We start from the raw sequence: 22503 nt of genomic DNA, 5'->3' as shown, positions 1-22503 counted from the left end.
AATAGTACGCTCATTTTCCTCTAGTGTGCGTAGGATTCCGGATAATGAGTGATTGATATAACCATTGGGTGTATTGTAAATACAGTGATCCGAGCCTTTTTAGGAATGTTCAAGTGGATCGCAACACTTTGTTTGAAATTTACTGTAAAATTTGCAACCATTTTTACAGAAAAAATTATATTCATTGACTCTTAAGTTAATCAGCTAAAAAATACGACTTCAACTCTTTTTGAAGTCATACAAGAGAAGCAGTCATGTATACTTGATAATTGATCACATTAGCAAGGTTTAAGTCAAAAACATCATATCTTATAAAACTTTTGCGAAAAAGAAATTTGTTGCCCACTGTCGGGATTGAACCGACGATCGCTCCATTACTAAGGTAAAATTACGAGTGGAGCGCCTTACCACTTGGCCAAGCGGGCTAAATTTCATTCAGAAAACGCTTACTTAGAAACCACGTCAGTGGGAATCAGCACGTGAACCAAATGAGCCACAGTCTTTTAGAATTTAATAAAGGTTCAAAGACAGCTTCCAGGAAGGTTCACCAAGGACCCAGCACAATATACCACTATAGCAAAACCCAGCCAAGAGTTTCAAACCCCCTTAAAGCTGATGTTATCTTTTCAAATGTCATTTGAGTGACTAATTGATACGGAGTTACGTAATTTTTAATTTAAATAAGTGATAAACAAAACAATGGAAAAATTAATTTTCGTGTAATGGGAAAACACGATTACTCATGTTTTGTTAAACTTACAAAGTCTAGAGGATCCGATTGCCTTGACTAACTTTTCATCATATATATATAGCGCTGCAAAGAGCTATTTATAATTCTACACTTTTTCTTTTTTTCCAAAAATCAACGACTCAGCAAATAGTTTCTTAATCCATCATGTCGAAAGGGTTTTGGGAACAAATGAAGGGGTTCCCCACTTGGCAACTAACATTGGTTTGCTTAATCAGACTAGGTGAGCCAATGGTGTTTACTTCCATTTTCGCTTATATATTTTTCATGATTCAAGATTTCAACATTACTGATAACCCTGCTGAAATTGCCACTTATGCCGGTTATTTATCTGCTTCGTTTGCAATTTGTCAGTTTTTATTTTCAGTGCAATATGCTCAGGCGTCTGTGAAGTTTGGCCGAAAGCCAGTGTTGTTGTTTGGTGTTGTCGGAACGGCGATTTCGAGTCTTTTATTTGGTTTTTCAACCAGTTTCTCCATGGCGTTAATTGCTAGATGCTTGATGGGTGCATTGAATGGAAACATAGCGGTGATGAGAGTGGCTATTGGTGAAATTGCCGTGAAAAAGAAACATCAGAATATGGCATTTACGGGATTATCTGTGATGTGGGGTATTGGTCTGATTATTGGGCCTTTGATAGGAAGTAGTCCCTGGTTTACAAAACCAGGTAAGACTAAGGACAACTTGGCTGAAGTGCTCAGTTACGACGATTTTGTCTCAAAGCATCCATATGCTATGTCTAATATCGTGTTGGCAGGGTATCTCTTTTTCAGTTTCATTTTGGGGTTCTTATTCCTCGAAGAGACATCGGAGAAGTTTAAAAACAGAAAGGACTATGGTTTAGTTATTGGCGATTGGATTTTGCAAAAGTTGGGTTTTGATGTGCCAATTAGATCAAAGAGATTAACTTCTGATTTGGAGCAAGTTGATGAAAGACAAGAGTTGTTACGCCCTTCTGAAATTTATTCATCCGTGGATGGGGACGATAGCGAAGAAAGTGAAGAAATTGACAATTCTTTGGTATCACGAAGATTTGGAAATGCAGTAAGAAGAAGATACTCATCAGAACAACTTGGCCCTGTGGTATCCAACGACGGGCATTCAGTATCGACAAATGCAAGCCAATCTTTCTCAAGAGAGGTGTTTACTGTTCCCGTGGTGCAAACGGTCTTGTCTAATTTCCTACTTTGTTTCCACACCGTGTTGTACTCTGAATTCTTGCCTGTGTTGTTGGCAAGTCAGATACAGGTTGACCAGCTTAGCTTTCCATTCAAGATAGTTGGTGGGTTTGGATGGCAGACAAATAACATTGGTGCGTTACTATCTTCCACAGGTATAATTGGGAGTATCGCAGTGATTTTCTTATTCCCTATATTGGATCATCATTTTAAATCAATTACTATACTTCGAATGTCGTATGCGTTAGTGCCCATAGCATACACCATCATTCCATATTTCTTATTTACTACACAGGATTACAATGCGTCGAACCCAGAGTGGCTAGCAACAACCTTGTTATATATTACCGGAATGGCAATCAGTGGTTCTGTTTCCGTCAGTTTTCCAACAACAATGATTTTGGTTCATCGAGCCTCACCTGAAAAGCATAGAGCTTTAATAAACGGGTCAAGCTTGAGCTTGAACTCGTTGGCGAGAGGTATTAGTCCAATCTTGTTTGGTCATTTTATGACTTGGTGCAATGAACATGAAATTGGAAGTGTTCCGTGGGTAGTTTTGGGAGGGCTTGCGTTGATTTGCTTTATTCAATCCTTGTACATGGATGAGTATGATGAAGAGGAGCTGTGAATAATAGCCAGTAGATTATTAAAGAAGGGAACTTATTTATTGTATCTCTATTTGCAACAAATGATAAAATGAAAGTTAAAAGATTCGCGTTATCAAAAAAATTCACTACCCGGAGTACTCAGCACAACCAAGTAATGACGATCCTTACTACATTGGGCATGTTCATAATCGATGAAAATCAGTACATAGACCCACCGGGACCGAAACAAACCAACATTATTGGCGGCGCAGGAACCTATGCCATAATTGGTGCTCGAATAGTATCATCGCCGGAACTAGGCAAACAAATTAGTGGAATCATTGACGAAGGAACTGATTTTCCAACTACGGTCCACGACGAGATAGAATCATGGAACACAGGAGTTATTTTTAGACGAAATGATCATCGGTTGACTACTCGTGGTGTAAACACGTATATCAAAGGCATTCGTCATTTCCATTATCAAACGGAAGAGAGACGAATTGAAGTTGAGGATATCTTCCAATATGATGAATTAAAGTATAGCAGGTGTTATCACTTGATTTGCTCGATTGATAGGTGTCGAGGTATAGTTGAGGAGATCAGCAAGGTGAATCCTGGGGCAAAGTACATTTATGAGCCATTACCTGATGATTGCATTGAAGCAAATTATGAGAAATTACAGACGCTACTTCCTTTAATTGATGTGTTTACTCCTAACTTGGATGAAGCAAGAGCATTCTTATCCAATGCCAATGACATGGACGTTGCTGATATTTGCATAAAGTTTACTCAGTTTCAGAAGATTGCCAACTCAGGTACAATCATTCGATGTGGTGCCGAAGGATGCTGTATACGTACCGTTGACAACAAACAGTTTAAGCTACCGGCCTACCATCAGAATCAGGCTGACGTCATTGATGTGACAGGTGGCGGAAATTCATTCTGTGGTGGGTTTATCATGGGTTGGTATCTAAGTAAGGGAGATTGGTTAATTGGTGGTGTTTGTGGGAATATTGCAAGCGGTTGCATTATTGAAAAGTTGGGTATGCCTAAAGTTAGTAAAGATGGATGGAGCTTCAACGGCAAAACCTTACAAGAAAGAGCTGACAGATACCTCGATAATGCAAAACTAAATGTAAAATTGAATTGGTTGTGATTAGAACTATACTTTTTTTTTTTTTCAAACTTTATTCATGCATACTCCGGGCACGCTCTTCGCTTGAGACATTACTTATAGACTCATCAATATCGTATTTGCTTTTCGATGATACACTAGGTGGTACATTATCTTCATGATACAAGCTTCTCATCAATTCCTTCTCGTCAGTCCAGTTTCTAATCTTTTTACCATAAATGTACAATGGTATCGCAAACAAACTAACAAACAACTGAATACCTCCATAAGTAACATAAGCTGATTTATAACCTTCTTGAGCAGCGTATCTATTATTAAACAATGAGAAACAAAATCCAAGCAAATTCTTGAGAAAATTAAAGGAAACCAAAGTTTCCGATGCAAACATCTTGTATGAATCAACAGAAAACGTAATGGCCGTAGTTGAAGCCATTGATGAGCCACATGACATGGCTCCAAAAAATATAACTGGAGCAATCCATGGATCTTGAACCGTTGAAGACCATCCATATCCCATCAACCCAATAGTGATGAGCAATGTGGATGGAATTATCATAATTAATCTATATTCTGGTTCATAGATCCCCTTGTTTTTCGAAACAAAGTATCGACTCAACCTATCTGAAATCAACCCACAAAATAAAGAACCAATTATTCCACCGACAAAAGGGGAGATATAGAATAGACCAACTGTTTGTTGACTATACCCATAGGGTGGGTTTCTAAAAATTTCGGCAATTGTTTCTGAAATCACAATAAGCCAGACAACAGCAAATGAATAAATAAAGGAACCAAATAGGACATGAGGATATGTGTATAAAACAAACGGCCTCAATGCAACCATCCACCAACTATCTTTGGTAAAACGACCTCGATAAATTCTTATATCTTTCCAATAACTATTCTTTTCGTACACAATTGGTGGTTCGACAGCTTCTGTTAGCGGTACAGGCTTTTCTGATACACCGTGAGGAGTATAATCGACAATTGAAGATGAAAGACTATGTATATCTTGTGAGCTAGGTTGTTGACGGTTATTTTGTAAGGCAAATGCATTTGGTCTTTGAGAAGGTGGATGATATGACTTGACATTTTGTGCTGCCTCGGTTTCTGCAATAGATCTCTTGGACGGCGTTGGTGTTCTATCCCAGAATGTATCAGGAACAAATAAAACAATCATAATAGTGGTGAGGCCTAAAAACATTGCCAAGATCCAAAATAACCAGTGTCTATTCAAATATTGAAATACCAAGGCTGATAAAAGAGGTATGATATTTTTCCCACCCAACATCAACATTGTATAAAGACCTATTCTATAGGCTCTTTCATGTGCAAAATAAATTTCAGCAATTGTAGAACTGGGTAAACACTCAGTTGGAGAGGCACCAATACCAGTTAGTACTCTCGCACCCATCAAGTTCCCAAAACTATTTGCTGCGCCTCCCCATATTGCACCCATTGCAAATATAAATGTGCCACCTATGTATACCAATCGCTTACCATAAAGCACAGCTGTAGGACTAGCAATAACAGAGCCCACTCCCAACGCCAACATGAATCCTCCAACCAAGTAGGAAATTGTGGTTAATGGTTTATGAAACTCAGTAGATAGCGATCCCAAACCTGCAGTCAACAAGGGTGACTGGCCACCACCGAGAAAACTGGCAAATCCAATAATCAACAAGCACAAATCACGCTTCCACACTGACCAATTTAAGGGATCATTAGGTGAATCATGTGGTTGTGGGCTCAAAATGACACCAGTAGCTGATTTCTTCATAGACGTATCATCATCTTCGTTTGAATCATCAAGCATAGCAATAGTACCTGTGACTGTTTGGGCAGCTGGCTGTTTGATACCAAGCAGCAGCAGCAGCAGCGACTTTGGTTTGGTAGGCGCAGTAGTAGTTTTCCTCATCGTAAATCACAAAAATTAGGTGCAATTACGGTAATAGAATGTAATATTGACAGGAATACTGCCTCGATGTAGCCTAATCTTTGAGTGAGTATTCTATATATACACTCACTTATAAGAAGGAGCAATGTCCAAAAACTTTATGTTTCTGAGTTGGACAAAGTTTTAGATTATATCTGGAACAACTGTAACCACACTTATAAGGATTAACTTGAAATACCAAGAAAAAAAAAAAATAAACAAATAAAAAATAAATAAATAAACAAACAGAACTAAACGTCATTTGTACACGAAACATTTGTAAATTTACATTTGAAGATCTAACACGCTTATCTACAAGTTTCCTCAATACTTTCAATGGATCATCTTTCCAAGATTTCTTTTCCATATTACCAGAGTCATAATACCAATGTACTGCTAAATAAATTATTTTTCACCAGTAATGACGATTCTGAAACTATAAGGATTTCTCTTGCAGAAGATAAACTGGTAGGGGAAATTGATCATCAGGGTTCAAAAGGTCAAACACCAACCAATTATATTGAAAATATTCAAGCAGATGAAAAGCTAAAGTACCCCTTGCTTTTCAAAATTGATCCAAAGCTAAATAAATTCAAACTTCATATTTCAATAAGGCCGACCTTGGGGTTTCGTAATAGAAATTTGTTGATTGTGAAATCCATTGGAATCGATAACGTATCAACCATGCGCTCACTTGCGAGTGACACAATTGGATCAAATGTGGATGTGTCGAAGTTATTGTGCCTGAGTTTGCCAATTGAAGATAATTTACTTGAATTTCAAAAGTTGATCATCAACGATTCGTTTGACACAGCTGCCATGAGTGGCAAGAAAATTTCAGTTTCCTTATGGGATCACGATCCCAATTCTGATGAATACAGTTATCTCCTACATTTCAGTGTGTGGATAGACAAGCTTCCACCCAAAGAGCTTAAAGAAAATACATCAAAATCTTTCCCAGTGAAGCAAGAAGCCACCAGTTTCAGTTTGGGTGATTTCAGGCGACAGTTTTCTTTTAGTATAGAAGATGGCCCTGAATTTAGAAAGCAGTTGAACAGTTTAGAGGACTCTGTTCCAACAATGCGAGGAAACTACTTGTCCTTGATTGAAGACTTTCGAGTATTGGAATCAAGTGTCCGGCGATTATCAACCTCAAAAACAAAGATTATCGAAGGCGTCAACCGCCTTATTAGTTCCAACTCCCACTTAATTGATGCATTTGGATTCAAACGAGAATTTCAATATGCTTTCCTGCGTTTATTTGACCCTTTTGAGAAAAACATGAACTTCTTTTTGGGTCAAGTTTGTGACAGTAAAGCACTTACCAAAATCATGGAAAATATACCGTTACCTCATTTAGAAACTACCAGCCAATCAGAACTTCTACAAATAAAGAAACAGTTTGAACTAGACTCCAAGGAGTACTATGCTTGGATGAACAAGTATTTAGCTAACGAAAAGGAAAGACCAGATTCAAAGTTATTGACAAAGAGGAAGAAATTTGAATTGTCAAAGTTTGACTATTTAAACCAACTTAGTAAAATGTGCAACAATCAATACGTCAACAATTTAGCTGAGAGGCTTTTCAAGTTTGTAAACTTGCCTTATAGTGAATCACACCCCAAGTTACTAAACTACAAAATGTTTACAGACAGTACTAACTTGATCCAAACCAACTATCAAATATATTTGTTTGCATTAACCAGGTTTAATAGTGAAAAGTTAAAATTGAGACAAAAAATTGAAGCCTGTCAAACTAATGAAGAGTTGACCAATTTGATACGACACAACAATTTAAATCACACTGGCTCAACCTCCAGTGGTTCCGGTGACAAGGATATCGACGAATTCATGGTTACAAAAGAAAACTTTGATCTAATCTTTTCCGATATACATCCACCAATCGAGTCGCACTCAAGCGATACGGAAATATCTGGCATTCTTTTTGCGCTAAGTGGGCCAAAAAGCTCTAGCTGGCATAAGGAATGGGTTGTTCTTAAAGATGGTCAATTGACAGAATATTCAGATTGGCGAAAGGGAAAATCACCCATTAGTGACCCAATTGAGATTGCATTGTCTAGTGTAAAAGCAGTGAATTATTCTAAAAGACAATATTGTTTTGAAATCTTGACTTCATCAGGAGCAAAGCACGTATTCCAAGCTTTTGACAATGATGATCGGAATAAATGGGTCAAGGCTCTACATAATGCTGGTCAGTTAGTGGATACAAAAAGATTAGAAAAGAGATTTGGCTCTATCCACAAAAAAGGTAAGAAGCATTTGGGTAAAGTTTTAACTGACTTTGCTTCGAAACCAATTATCCCTGGAGATGGCCACGACAGAAGTGTGTCTCCAGTGTCCATAATCTCCAAAGATCCCTTGCCAGAGAAGTCATACTTGGATATGGTGAGATCCATTCCCGATAGTGATAACAATATATGTGTTGATTGCAGACTGACAGAGCTGGTAGAATGGGTATCAATAAACACGCTAATCTGTATGTGTGTCAACTGTGCTTCATGTCACCGAAATATTGGATCCCACATTAGCAAAGTGAGATCCTTAACCCTCGACAACTTTTCAAACGAGACTGAAATGTTGTTAAAATTTGTCAATAATCGTTTTGTCAATTCATTTATGGAAGAGAACTTATCAAGTCCTCGAATTCAAGCAGATAGTGACCATGAAAAGAGGCTACATTTTATTCGAAACAAGTACTATAAGAAAAAGTACGCAGTGGTGTTACCGGATGTGAATAACTTGTTGATCAAATCAGTACAACAAATAGAGGTACAAGGGGTCATAAAGGCAATTTTGTGTGGAGCTGATGTGAATCTGAAAATTCAAATCAAGTCTGCAAATACAGAAGAGACAACTGTGGTTTCAATCTTTGAGTATAGTTTACGAAAGTTCATTGAGGTTGATACAGGTAGTATTCAAAAAAAATATTTCATTCTTTCTGAACTTTTAGTGTTGAATGGATGTACAAATCTCGGTGACTTTAGAAAATCCAACACTGGACTATCACAGGAGGCTCACGATTACTGGAAACACAAGAATACTGTTTTGAATGGCTCTTCCTAAAGGACCCTTGATTTTGTGCACATTATTATTATTATTATTTTTTGGCAACAATTTTTTTTTTTTTCTTATCAAACAAAGCCGCAAATGCCACAAATACCACAAACATGCAAATTTACAACACTGTTGTCTTGTTTTGAAAATTTTCCTTTTTTGATATTCTGGAAAACAGTACCTATACTCATTCACCAGCTCACCAGTCAATATGGTTGGTTATATGCTGTCACGAAGAGATACCAAGCAAATTCCATCTCCTCAATCGCCAGGAAAATATGGCGACTTAAAAATAATCGGAAGAGGAAACTTTGGCGATGTTTATCGAGCCACTAATTTGATAGCCAAAAGGACTGAATTTGTAGCCATTAAAGTGATCAATTTGGACAATTCCGGAGATGATATCAAACAAGCAGTGAGAGAGATTCAGTTTTTGAACAAGTTGAGAAATCAACATGTTGTAAAGTATTATGAAAGTTTTACACACGAAGCAAATATGTTTATTGTAATGGAGTATTGTGGCGGTGGTTCATGTTCAGACTTGATCAAGTTTCAAAAGATGATCCCTGAGAATGTTGTCGGGTACATCATTAAGAAAGTTTTGACTGGATTAGCGTATTTACATGGAGAACACAAGGTTCATCGTGATATCAAGTCAGCCAACATTTTACTCACAGAGGATGGTCAGGTTAAAATTGGAGATTTTGGCGTTAGTACCGAGATCACATTATCAAAAAAGAAGAGAAACACATTTGTTGGTACTCCATTTTGGATGGCGCCAGAAGTGATTACAAGAGGTGGTACAAAAAGAGGAGCAACAAAGAATGAAGGATATGACTACAAGGCTGATATTTGGTCTACAGGGATTACTGTTATTGAATTAGCTACTGGAGCACCACCTTTGGCAGATCATGATCCGATGAAAGTATTGTTTGACATTCCGAAACAGAAGCCACCACAATTGAAAGGAAATTACACGAGCAGCATTAAGGAATTTGTGAGACTTTGCGTTGCCTCAAATCCTGACCACAGACCGACTTGTAAACAACTATTACAACATGGTTTTATAACTCAATTGCAAGGAAATACAAGACAAGAGTTGGTGAGAATGATTACCAAGAAGAATGCATTTGTTAGACAAAAGGCGTATTCCAACCCACGACACAAGCTCAATTGTGATATGATTGAGAATATTGATCATGAAGTTTGTGAACTTGAGACAAGACCGGAAATTGAATGGGAGTTCACTGCAACACTACAAAAGCAGTTGAACAACATGACGCCCAACTCATCAAAAATTGAAGAGGTTGACAATGTGTCAGTTGGTGGCATCGAGGATGAAGAAGTTTACTCAAAGACGTCATCTTTCAATCCGCATCTGCAGGAACAACATGATCGAGGATCGATATTATTTTACAGTTTGCATCGTGTTTTTGCTAGAGCTAAAGATGAAGAGACAAGACTTGGAGTTGAACAACTTATTGATGTAATGAATCATTGGGAGTTGAGATATCCGGGATTTAGTGGCGCGTTGATTGAAGAGATTGAACGAATGCTTTAAAAGGTGGACTTGGGAAGTATATAGACGAGTGATTTTCTTAGCTTATTTAACATTTGAACTTTATTATTTCGCCTTATAGTTGTTACCATTAAGGAAGGGTTGAATGTGATACGAAAGTGCGTTGTGCTCACACACTCTCTTTTCATGTATATCTTCACCTAATAAACGCGTAAAAATTGTATTTTGATTCGATATGCACAATTTCATGTTGCTCCTTCAATCACAAAAACGAAAAGAAAAACTTTTTTTTTTTTTTCTGTTAAGGCGAATTACAAAAATTGGCGTCTTTCTACCTAACTTTTAAAGGCACGATAAATTATTCTTTTACAGAGTTTAAAACATCAAAAGAGAAGAAAACATTTCCAAAAAAGTCAATACTTTTGAACACGAACAGCCAGCAGTATATGTATAAAAATCAATTGCCTGCACTGCTGTAGTTCAAAAGCTAAAAAGTAACACACCACATTCGTTCATATCAAGCACAATAAGCAAAAGAAAAGCCACCCCCCTCCCTTATTCACACAAACACTTTAAACTACATGTCAGAACAACCACCCTCAATAGTGTTGGAGCCAGCTCCTCCAGAAACGCCGCGAGCTAAATCTGCTCAAAGTAACTCAGGAAATATCGCTCACGGGTTGAACCGGTTATCTACTCCTTCATTCCCCTACGGATTAAGCTTTTCACCAACATTTAATTTCAACACACCACATGGAATATCTCCTGCTAAATTCTTCAGTCCAATGAAAGCTACAACTAGACCAGCTAATGCGGAAGGAAATGGGGCAACACCGGGAAGTAAGGACCATTACAAATTTCTCGCGTCATTAAATACAAGTTTTCTAACCGCGGATGCTGGACATCAAGGTAGTGGATTGACCCCAAAAAACAAGACGAAGCAAGAAGAGAATTCAGAAAAAGATGATGAAGAAGAAGAGGAGGATGGTGATGATGTCTGGTCGTCAATGAATGTCACACAACAAAATCAATCAAATCTTACCTCAATACACGAGAATGATCACGAAACCGGCAAGTTTAAACTTGAAGAGAGTGACTTTAGGTTATTCCAAACTCCTGCGAAGAAATGTGCTGTTGATAGCGACACCAGTCAGTTGCTGGAAAATTTCATTCCCAGCATCCCTAGTCAAGAAAGTTCTGCCAAAGGACGATCATCGATTGCATTGAACGACAATTCGATTAAACGAAGAAGGATAAGTCTCGTTTCCGACACTCCTAACAATAGAATTGCTGCTAGAATAGACTCAACGATGGATTCACCAGTATCTGTGAGGAGAATGAGCAATGCAAATTCAACGACATCTTCAGCAGCAAGTGACGTTTGGAGTCTTGAATTGGATGATGTCTTGATAAAGTCTTTCCACAAATACCACAAATTCAAGCAAAGCGATGCTGCTAACGAGTTGTCAATTCTTAAAAAGACGTCTCAGAATAAGGTGATTTCACGAATGATTTTCAATAGAACTGGTATCTTGAGAACTTCAAAACAGATATCCTCGCGTATTTTCAGATTGACCAAGGCTGGAAGATTGACAAAAGAGACAAAAACACCTCAGACGGTTGCTTCAACTAGTGAGCTCGAAGAATTAATACGAACTCCGTTGGAAGAATTAGTTAATGGCCAACAACTACCAGATTCTGCACAATCAGATGCTTTAATTGACCAAGAGTTGAATATGTTATTTACTTCGTCGCCCTTGGACGACGTTTTTGATGCGAAGCCAACGTACAAATTAACCCCAAAGGACTTTAGAATTTGCTTCCGTGATCATAGAGAAACATTGACTTTTACGCGACTTGGAAAACTGATTATCAGTGATGGCAAGATTGCTGAGAAGCTAGACTCATCTACAATTAACTCGCTTAAGTCGCGAAATGTACCTATATGGATACTCAAGCATGACATGAAGTTGCAGACACAAAGCATGACTACATCTACACCATTGCCAAAATCTATGCCTCCGCATCTCACCAATGTAACAACTATAAATGTCTCCGGCTTTGAATCCATTATGACGATACATGCTTCTTGCGAAGGAAGCAATACACCTCCTATGCTTACTTGGTACAGTTCTCTTGAGATTTCTAAAGGTGACAAGATATTACTCCTGGTGACTGATATGATCAATGGTTACCGCAATGAGGACATAAAGTCATATACGTTGCAAATTCCTTTTGTTAGAACCTTTTTTGCTGGGTTCATCAATTATTTGATTAATGGGTCGGCTATAAGTTCGGAAGAGGATATCAAGGTCAAACAATTCATCTACAACAACGGCGATGACCCAAACTCAAAATTGGATTTGGATAAATCTCATATACATGCATATTTGGTTCACGATTTTCATGTCAATGGTACAAAAGGAGAGACTCTGATCAAGATTGTGAATGCCAACTCTATTCGCAGAGATGCCGAGTCTGATGATAATGAAACTGTGGTTGCTGATTCATCTCCACATTGTAGGATTTCAAGCACCCCACAATCATCACAAAAGACCAAGGAGACTCCTAGGAAATTAAAGATTGACATCACCCGGGCAAACCAGAACCACAATCTTTTGTCGGGGCCAATGACTGCCCCTGTTTACAACTCCAACATCCCAAACAGCCTCAATCGCAACGCATTGGATGAACTTCAAAAGCAGAACAGGCTCAATTACGTGAACGGAATGGCACCACAAGCCCAACAGCATCTTATTGACCCATTTACTGTATATCCCGAGCTGTCGCAAAACACACTCGATTCGAGTCCTGAAATTGAATCAAATGCCAATAGTAGTAGAAGTATGGGCGTCATGCAACTGAATGCTTTCAATCCGTGTGACGCGCGTCTTACTGTACCAGGGACGAATATGCTCAGCAATTCACTTCAAGCTCAAGTACAGGGGCGTCCTTATATGGATGACCTGATGGTATTGCCAGCACAATATATCCAACAGCAGTATCTACTAGCTCAGCAGCAGGTTCCACAAATGCAATTCGGAACTGCGCCAGCAACAAATGTACCATTTGCGGCTAATTATCAAAACAATATGCTGATGCAACTGCACGCTTCTTTTCAACCCGGACAGCCCGTCAGCAATCATCCGGTGATAACCACCAACGCTATAAGGATCCAGCCAAAACAACATCTGCGATTGCATCCAGCAAATACAATCGGAGGAAAAGAAAGTAGAACCAAAGAAATTACATTTGGACCCATTTTAGGTTACGATCCATCAAAGGATGCTAAAATCACACGAGCACAAACCAAACCCACTAATCAAGGAAAAGGAATTCATACATTTCCATTAAACGAACCAGTTATGTACAAACCAAAGAAGTAGAGAACAAGTGTATAGATATTTCAATAGATTTATAAGTTCAGGCGTGTCGCAATTTGTTAACTCCGAAAAATAGCCGATGGTAAAAAAATCGTGTTTCGATTTTTTTCTATTTATAGGTGCACAGGCTATATTCCCGTTTGTGACAATCACGAAGCAAACCAATCCCTAATATTCGAGCAGCAGATGGGAAGTACTCAACAAACCCCACAAGGTAGTCAGCCTCTGACTCAGAAGGTCCCAAATGGCACGCCTGCTAAAAGATCGCAACAGCAACAGCAACAGCAACAGCAACAACAAAAAGTACTGGCACACCCAGCACAGCAAAGTAAAACTAATAAAATGAAACCTAAGCCTAAACATCAAATCTTGAGGCAGTTTAAGTTGATTTCAGTAAACTTTAAGGAAGCTGCGTTGGATAGTCCCAGTTTTCGCGCATCAGTAAACCATCTTGATATCCAATTGATGAATATAGAGCAATGGTTACTAGCTATTACTTCGTCATTAAAAAAGATGCCAAAATACGTCAAGGAAGTGGAAACTTTCTGTGATTCCTTTTTGGAATACTTATTTCCTAACTTTTTGCAGGATGGATTTGTTGATCAAGAGTACAGCTCTCAGGCCTTACAAGCAACACTAGCTGGAATGAAACAAATTTGGAGTAGAAGCTTGTTTGCTTTGAGTATCAACCCTTCAATTTTGAACGAGTTGACCCAGTTTAGGACCATAAATGTGATCAAGTATAGAGAATTGCGTCGAAAGTTTGAACAGAGTCAAAGAAAGTATGACAGGTATATGAATATATTTGCGAGTTCATCGAAGTCAAAAGATGCAGTAATGGTTATGGAAGACGCCAAGCAGTTATACCAGGTACGCAAGGAGTATCTACATGTATCCCTTGATATTATTTGCGAATTGCAAAATTTGAGGACGAATTTGGATACGCTAATAGTGTCATTAATGACTAGCCTTTGGGAGAAGAAGTATTCTGTGTTTGCAACAAATGAGCCTGGCGATCTGCTACGGAAACAATATGAACAAATCCAAAGAGTACAGGAATGGAGTAATTCTATCGCTTCTGCGTCAAATGATATTAAGAATGATATGCTAATTGCACGGAAGCAAGTCGAGGATGGCTCAAGCATCCAATTCCAACCTTCTTTGAATGCCAATGATTACACGGTATCCACAATAAACTACAAATCTTTGCAAAATATAGTCGAACCTGCAATTGAGAAACATGGCTATCTATTTATGAAAACGTGGACCGAAAAAAGTACAAAGGCAATTTGGGTACGAAGATGGTGCTACATCAAGAATGGTGTTTTTGGCATGTACTTGTTGAATGCAATGCAAACATCGGTACAAGAAAGTGACAAGATTGGACTATTCCTTTGTAATACGCGTTATGCGCCAAACGAGGACCGTAGGTTTTGCTTTGACCTTAAAACCAGCGAATTTACACTCACGTTACAGGCTGAATCGCTTATCGAACTAAAATCTTGGTTGAAAGTGTTTGACAATGAGAAGGATCGAATTTCGGCTTTGCCACCTGATGCTGATTTGTTCAGGGTTGCATCAACGAGATTTCCACCAATATTTGCAGAGTTTGCTTCTACGGAAAACACGTCCATGGATCTAGAGCTATCCAGTACAAGGGTTGTGAACTCAGGTGGACAAGCAATAGTTTCGGGTTCAATGATTCGTAATGTCGACAAATTTGCCAAAATGTATGGAGTTGACTTGTATGCAGATATTCCTCGCGTACACCCACCAATTATGACAGACAGAACCAGAGACTCTTTTGTCGCGTACTGCACCAGCTTCAGGGCTATTGACATTCCTCACGCATTGACGGCAAATGTGTGGGGGTCTGTTAATTGGGGACTATACTATCTTGAAGGCGCAATAGAGAACGCCGAGACTACTCCACCTCGACGAGTATTAAAGGATCAACCAATGATTGAATACCAAGAGAAGCAACTTGGTTCGGCTGTCCCCTATCCACAGTTTTACCCGAGAGAATTGATAACATTTGACATTCAAATGCGTGCATTGTTTGAAAGTGTGGTGGAGCCAGGCGAGTACTGCGTGATGTCATTTTGTTGCATTTGGGCTCCCAATTCAAAACAAGAATTGAGTGGTCGTTGCTTTTTGACCACACATCACATTTATTTCTACATGCAGGCTTTGGGTTTTGTGGCTTTGTACAAAGCGTATATTGGAGAGTGTGTGTCTATTGAAGCTGCAAGCCAATCTGGGTTTGAGACTTTAAAAGTGTATACAGTTGATGGTCTCATACGTTTGAAGTTGTTTATGGAAGATGCAAAAATGATAAGAAACAAATACCGATATCTTATTGACAACATTGTTAGCGACAACCCAGAGTCCCTCGAGGATGTGTTGCAAAGATTTAAGGAAATCGAGGCAGATATTCATCAGGAGTCACAGGATAGAGCTGTTGTTCAAGAGATCAATAAATTAACAAAGAGGTTATCCAACAAAGCTTTGATAAACAACAAGTTTTTCGTAGGTGGCGAGACAGCTTCGATTGCCCCCAACAGAAGTGGAAAGATAACATCGTATCAAGTGGATTTCACTCCACAGTTTTACTTAGTGAGTGAAAAGATTTATTCTTTACCCCCCAAGGCCATTTTCCATGCCTTATTGGGAGACGAGTCCGATATATTCAACAGGGAAACAGCCACACTTAAGTTTGGTTTTGAGGTGAAAAAGCCTTGGAGAATTGACACTAAGGAAGGAAATTTGTTGTATCGTCAAGGGATTAGACCAGTTTTGCTAAACGGAAAGACAAAACACTTGAGATATGAGCAGACAATCGAAAGGATGGATGACAATTCCTATTACGTTTTTACTCACAAACTTTCACTTTTCGACTTTTCCTTAGGCTCACCTTTTACCTATGTGGCAAAGTTTGTATTGATTGGTGCAGCTGGAAAACGAACAAAAGTGTACTTTTACTCAAAATTGATTTTTGAACACAGTTCCTGTTGGAATCCAATCATTAAGCAGGTCTCCAAAAGCATTGCTTTAGATCAAGTTTCTAAAATCAACCAGAAATTACGGAGTGTAGTCAAGGCTGTGGGAACACATGGGCAAATTGCTAAAGCAATTTACTTGTATGGGAAATTGAGCCACACTAGCGACCCGGAAACCGAAGAACCTCCGTCAAAGTTGCCAGTTATACAGCTTGGTATAGATGATTGCTCGAGCTTGTTATTGCAAAGAGCTTACAAGTTTTTGAGAGATGCCATTATTGGTTTGATTTCGTTGGGGATCCTGATAACACGGCTTATATTCAATAATCTTAAATCTAACCAAATTTACCTTATTATGATTGTTGCATTGATAGGGTCTAACTTATTTTTGTTGGGTAAAACTAGTGTAACTTATTGGACAGTGCACAGAGGTAATTCTTTGGCGGAGGATTTTGTAAAGCAAAATCCATTATTGTTACAGAGGGCAGTTTATTCACAAGATGTGTTGAATGAATTCAAGTCTCAAATGAGTGCATTGAATTCGACGATTTCAAGTAGCAAGCCATTTGAGCTTTTTGAGGCGGAATCGTTTACTTATAATTACCAAAATTTATCAAGATTATTTAATGACGATGCAATCCCATGGAAAAGTGACATCCAAGAAATTCACAATAATTTGAGATCTGAATTTAGAGCCATCGGTATAGAACGATACAATTTACTAGTGCAGTTGCGACTTCTCCAAAACAAGGAGAAAGAAATTACGCAGAGGGAGTTTACAAATTGGTTAGTGAATGAGGTGGACAGATGCGATTCCATGCAAAAATATGTTACTTCAGGAATCCAGGATGAAAAGAAGAGGAGAAAACGGGCAAGCTTCGGTGACTCTGTGGAATCCAACCGAAATTTGACCGAAGGAGTTGACGGGATTGTTAGCTACTGTAACAACTGCAGGCAATTGTTGGGCGAATTGTTGTAAATGTGCATGATAAGGATGACGTGAGGGTAAAGAATACCCGCCGATGGTGACAGAAAAAGGTCCACAAAGCCGAGATCCACTATCGGAAACACTACCGTTGGTTCATATTCTTTACTCCACATGTTTCTGTGTACTGGAAATTATTTTAGCCGAAAAAAAATAGACATTATTCAGCATTTGTAATCGGAGTTTGCTGTTTGTTTTAGATAATTCCGAAATTGGAGATGGACTTTGTTTTAGAGCTGATTATGTAGTATCTGAACCCCGATTTTCGCTTTAGACTACTCTTACGACACTATCGATTGACGCCAAGAGTCGCGTGGTTATACTCTCATGAGCAAATCATTAAAGGCGTCCGCGCAAGAATTGATTCAAATCTCATTTCACAATTCCGACATGTTAGTCGTGCAATGGTTTTTGTGCTCATCCCCAAGAGAATCCCATCTCGCACTAGTCCGCATGCAAGATTACACATCAAGAGGGGGGGAGACCTTGCATGGATTCTATATAAATAAGTATTGTCTTCATCAAAAAAGAAAAGGCAACTGTTCAATGTCAACAAGTGCCCACAAGATAATGCAAGAAAACAAAACATACCCATCGATAATTGGCGGGAAAGAAGTCTTTAACGATGAGGAAGGAGTTGCTGTCAATGATGCATCCAATAAGATTTTACACAGGTTTTCACACCTTTCGTTATCCGATAGTTGCATAAATGAATTGGCGGCAAACGCAAAACAAGGGTTTCAAGAATGGTCTTCTGTTCCAACTAATGAAAAGGTGAAAATATTCAACAAAGTACAAGAGCTCTTGAGGGAAAGAAGAAAGGAGTTTATGGAAAGTCACTTGGAAATTGGAGGTCCTGGTTGGTTTGCTGACTTTAACGTTGATGGTACCATTGACCAACTTCAAGAGTATACCAGCCAGTTATCCCGCTCCCCTGGAACCATAGTGCAATCTCCTCATAACGATTTAGCATTAACAATCAAGCAGCCAATTGGCCCTGTTTTATCAATTTCGCCATGGAATGCACCTGTAATCTTAGCTGGGAGATCTATCTTGGCCCCACTTGCGGCTGGTTGTTCGGTTATTCACAAATCGAGTGAGAAATCACCAAGATCGAGTTACCTCTTGGTCAAATGCTTTCTTGATGCTGGAATTCCACCCAAAGCATTACAATTGGTTCATATTAAAACGGAAGAGACTGCCAAGTTTAATGAATTGATTTTTAAAACTGGTGTAATCAAGAAAGTAAACTTTACTGGATCAACATTTGTTGGAAAGAAAATTGCAGAAATGTGTGGCAGGTACTTGATTCCATATTTGTTAGAATTAGGTGGGAAGAACTTGTCGATCGTCTTGTCGGATGCTAATTTGGACAAGGCAGCGGGTGCTATTTTGTTTGGTGCATGGGCCCATAGAGGACAAATTTGCATGAGTACCGACAAAGTATTTGTTGATGAGCTGATATATGATCAGTTCAAAGCCAAGTTGGTCGAAGTTGCTGGTGAGTTTTCAAAGGATAAGGATCATCGATTGAGTCAAAGGGATAGTCTTGGCCGAGACAAGGTTGTGGACTTGGTAGAGGATGCATTACAAAAAGGTGCAAAATTGGTTTATGGCAACTTCGACAAGGACGCAATATTGAAATCTAATGTTATCGAACCCATTATCTTGGAAAACGCCGACGCTCTGATGTCTCTTTATTCACAGGAATCATTCGGACCTGTATTTACTTTACACAAATTCAAGGACGTGGAAGATGTTATAACAGAAGTTAATGATCACGATTATGGTTTAAAGGGTTCAGTTTGGTCTACAAATATTGTCAAGGCTTTAAGTGTTGCAAAGAAATTGGAAATTGGTGGCGTTCATATAAATGCGCCAACTGTTTCAGATGAAGCAACCGTACCTCACGGTGGAGTCAAATCTAGTGGGGTTGGACGCTTCAACAGTCACTGGGGTATGGACGAATTCCTGATTATCAAAGCAATCACCATTAATGAATAAAGTGTATATGTCTAAAACTTTCTATGAAATAAACGTGTCTACTAGAGCCCCCTTTTTGCTAGTTTATCTGCAATGTCTAAATACAAGGCGATTGGATCAAAAGGAGGGTCTTTTGCCCACATTATCTTGTCGTAAAAACTTCGTGCTCTATTTGTCCAGTTTATGAGGTCTAAATGATCCACTTGGTCCAAGGTGCCAATATAAGTGCCCCATTTTGCACTATCAACGCTTACTATCCCGTCGTTTGCAAAATGCGATTCATTTGTAGAGCTCAGACCTTTTGGATTTTCTTTGGCTATTTCGTAGTTCATAATTCGCCACGTTAGATTGAATAAATTGTACCAACGAGGATTGAATTTAGCACCAAAGGAGAAATATTGGACATTAGGGTCGTCTGGTACATTCTTGTTGAATTTAGCCATAGATGCGGTTGTCAATTCATATACTGATCTAGGACAAATTTGCTTCAACAACGGATTCCCACCTACAAGGTCAACGAGGAAATCAGCACACTCGGAACCATGATGAGGAGTGGAGATTGTCGTGAGTGAAGCCACCTTGTAGATATTGTCATTCCTGTGGATCTTTGATATGAGATAGCGTGAGTCTATACCTCCCATTGAATGACTGATGAGGTTTATCTTGATAGGTTTGCCTTCTTCTGCAAAAGTATCATGACTCTTGTGTCTATCATCTGTATAAATTGTTGACTTTGATTCCCTTTCCCTTAGAATTTTGCATTGCTTAGTTATGAACCTGTCCAAACTGCGGGCCCTACTTTCAATGTCACCGAAAGCTGGAACCTTTGCGATAAACACGGTTGATCCTAGACCTTGTAATGCTTCTTTTATTCCAACCCAATACTCCAATTCAAGTAACAGTCGTTTCGTCTCTTCGGCTTTTTGCTTTTCATCTTTCATTGCTTCCTTAGCCGAACTTACAGCTTCACCAATGGCAAGATCAGGCTTGGCTAGCAATGTCAATTTGTCGAATCCAGAAAAGCCGTGACATAAAACAATTGGATATTTAGGTACATCATAATGCTCACGTAATTTTCGATAGTTGGCGGTGATGGATGGTTGTTGCTGCTTTAATGGACCAATGGAGTTGTGAAAGTGTCTCAAGGACGCCTTCATGAGCGGTCGTATCCCTTGCATGATCTTGCAGTTTTGCTGTGTTTAGATCTCTTGGTTGCTAAATGGAAATTGGCAAAAAAAGAAAAATGAATGAAACGCGCAATTGTAGAGTTTCGGTGCTTACGATTATCGGAATTACATCGAAACGGAGAATGAATGGTACGTTTTGCCTATTTACATTCTGACTAACTTATCTACCACTGACCGCCTTCATCATGATATCTTTGATACTACCAAACATGTTTAATCCCTTCATTCCAATACCTCTTGCAAGAACTAATGGATAAAAGTCAGTGGAGAAAACCTTGTGTAGCTTGTCACATGCTCCTAACATAACATGGTTCGAAGGCCAAGCATTTGCATTGTACTGCTCCAACACCAATGTAGAGCCCAAATCCATACCTCTACTGGCTCCTTGTTCTAATGCTTCCACCAAGGCAGCAACATCAGACTGACCCATATTTAATCCCTGACCTGCAAGAGGATGTATCGTATGAGCAGCATCACCCACTAAAGCCACTCTGGGAGCGATATAAGTATCAGCATGAGACATCTTCAATGGGAATCTGGCCCTGGTGTTGGGTACAAGCTCAAGCACTGGTAAAGGATAGTTTTCCTCTAATGTCCTGGAGTCATATTTAGACAACCGCCATTCAATATCCTTCAATACAGAAAAGTCATTTGGGTCTTCCTCCAAAACACTGTAAATGTAGTTCAAATCAACCTCTTCTAATACCATTCCAGCCGTCACCAAGTGAGGGAAAATTGCTTCATTTACCTTCAATAACAAACTGCTAAGTTCTGGAGTAGTTGACCATACGATTGTGGCATTGTCTTCTGGTAATGGTAAAATGGCCAAAGGACCAGTTGTGAGGAAACGTTGCCATCCCACAGATCTAAAATCTTCATATTGAAGCTTTATACAAGCGACAACTCCAAACCTGTTGTATTGCCAGCCTCTGGATTCTATATGCGCATACTTACGCACAGGAGAGTTGTAACCATCAGCTCCAATCAATAGTCTCGTTTGTATAGATTCTCCATTGGACAATTTCACAATTGGCCAGTCCAAGTCCTTGTTTCCAACTGTAACATCAGGCTGGTTCAAATCGTGATTTTCCAAGTCTTGTTTCTCTTCAATTGGGTTGATAATTTCGGTAACCTTGGTCGAATCCAAAATTTCAATCCCACTTTCAGGTTCAGCCGACAATTCTTCCAACCTCCTCAAAAGTGAACTTTGGATATTGATAATCTCGCACATTGTTGCTAGAGTTTCTCTGCCTATTGACGTTACATCGAACTCAATTCGTGCAGAAGCATCTTGTGAATCATACGCAATAATTCCATCATAGTCTTTGATCCTGTCATGATGAGCGTATTCCCAATTTCCAACACGGTTTTGCATAAACTCAATTGACTTAGGAGTTAACGAAATGATTCGGTTGGTGTAGTTTTCCGGTGGGTTAACCTCGAATTCCCGTACTGGGTCCAAAGATTGTCCCTCTACTAAAGTGCACTGCAAATGCTTTAATTTCGGAGACGTTTTCAATGCTGACATAAGGGTGAGTCCGGCCGGACCCCCACCAATTACCACCACATCCTGAAACTTTGTCGCAGCTCTAGTAGCCAAGGTTCTAACGAAGTTCATATTATGGGAACCAATGGTGGGTATTTTCTTGGAAGACAAAGAGGAAAACACAGGGTGAAAAAAAAGAAAAAAATTAAAAATAAAAAGGAATACGCAGGAGACTAAAAAGTCAGATGATTGACACTCTAAAAAACAGCTTGTTTAAATTATACAAAATACACATTGTA

The 22503-nt window shown here is 39.0% G+C and overlaps 10 protein-coding genes across 10 annotated transcripts; 7 read left to right on the top strand and 3 right to left on the bottom strand. All coding sequences in view use genetic code 12, as the record gives it.

The window, feature by feature from the left end:
* Positions 1-895: 895 nt before the first annotated feature.
* On the top strand, positions 896-2554 carry I9W82_001109 (uncharacterized protein; the record flags this gene model as incomplete). Its single annotated transcript, XM_067689820.1, has 1 exon — positions 896-2554. The coding sequence occupies one exon, from the start codon at positions 896-898 to the stop codon at positions 2552-2554; it is 1659 nt and encodes a 552-aa protein (XP_067551132.1).
* Positions 2555-2622: 68 nt separating this feature from the next.
* On the top strand, positions 2623-3672 carry MAK32 (Mak32p; the record flags this gene model as incomplete). The annotated part of the gene is made up of 1 exon (XM_067689819.1): positions 2623-3672. The coding sequence occupies one exon, from the start codon at positions 2623-2625 to the stop codon at positions 3670-3672; it is 1050 nt and encodes a 349-aa protein (XP_067551131.1).
* Positions 3673-3703: 31 nt separating this feature from the next.
* On the bottom strand, positions 3704-5569 carry HOL4 (Hol4p; the record flags this gene model as incomplete). Its single annotated transcript, XM_067689818.1, has 1 exon — positions 3704-5569. The coding sequence occupies one exon, from the start codon at positions 5567-5569 to the stop codon at positions 3704-3706; it is 1866 nt and encodes a 621-aa protein (XP_067551130.1).
* A 354-nt stretch (positions 5570-5923) lies between these two features.
* AGE1 (Age1p) lies at positions 5924-8671 on the top strand (the record flags this gene model as incomplete). Its single annotated transcript, XM_067689817.1, has 1 exon — positions 5924-8671. One exon carries the CDS (start codon positions 5924-5926, stop codon positions 8669-8671), a length of 2748 nt encoding a protein of 915 aa, XP_067551129.1.
* Positions 8672-8873: 202 nt separating this feature from the next.
* I9W82_001105 (putative serine/threonine protein kinase) lies at positions 8874-10223 on the top strand (the record flags this gene model as incomplete). Its single annotated transcript, XM_067689816.1, has 1 exon — positions 8874-10223. The coding sequence occupies one exon, from the start codon at positions 8874-8876 to the stop codon at positions 10221-10223; it is 1350 nt and encodes a 449-aa protein (XP_067551128.1).
* Positions 10224-10762: 539 nt separating this feature from the next.
* Positions 10763-13567, top strand: I9W82_001104 (uncharacterized protein; the record flags this gene model as incomplete). The annotated part of the gene is made up of 1 exon (XM_067689815.1): positions 10763-13567. One exon carries the CDS (start codon positions 10763-10765, stop codon positions 13565-13567), a length of 2805 nt encoding a protein of 934 aa, XP_067551127.1.
* Positions 13568-13750: 183 nt separating this feature from the next.
* On the top strand, positions 13751-17542 carry I9W82_001103 (uncharacterized protein; the record flags this gene model as incomplete). The annotated part of the gene is made up of 1 exon (XM_067689814.1): positions 13751-17542. One exon carries the CDS (start codon positions 13751-13753, stop codon positions 17540-17542), a length of 3792 nt encoding a protein of 1263 aa, XP_067551126.1.
* A 576-nt stretch (positions 17543-18118) lies between these two features.
* On the top strand, positions 18119-19552 carry I9W82_001102 (uncharacterized protein; the record flags this gene model as incomplete). Its single annotated transcript, XM_067689813.1, has 1 exon — positions 18119-19552. One exon carries the CDS (start codon positions 18119-18121, stop codon positions 19550-19552), a length of 1434 nt encoding a protein of 477 aa, XP_067551125.1.
* Positions 19553-19593: 41 nt separating this feature from the next.
* I9W82_001101 (triglyceride lipase) lies at positions 19594-20709 on the bottom strand (the record flags this gene model as incomplete). The annotated part of the gene is made up of 1 exon (XM_067689812.1): positions 19594-20709. One exon carries the CDS (start codon positions 20707-20709, stop codon positions 19594-19596), a length of 1116 nt encoding a protein of 371 aa, XP_067551124.1.
* A 169-nt stretch (positions 20710-20878) lies between these two features.
* COQ6 (putative N,N-dimethylaniline monooxygenase) lies at positions 20879-22336 on the bottom strand (the record flags this gene model as incomplete). The annotated part of the gene is made up of 1 exon (XM_067689811.1): positions 20879-22336. One exon carries the CDS (start codon positions 22334-22336, stop codon positions 20879-20881), a length of 1458 nt encoding a protein of 485 aa, XP_067551123.1.
* Positions 22337-22503: the final 167 nt, after the last annotated feature.

This window comes from Candida metapsilosis (genome assembly GCF_017655625.1).
Source record: "Candida metapsilosis strain BP57 chromosome Unknown scaffold1, whole genome shotgun sequence".
NCBI lineage: Eukaryota > Fungi > Ascomycota > Pichiomycetes > Serinales > Debaryomycetaceae > Lodderomyces > Lodderomyces metapsilosis.
The sequence above is the reverse complement of the archived record's forward strand: the minus strand, read 5'-3'. Positions and strand labels throughout refer to the sequence as shown.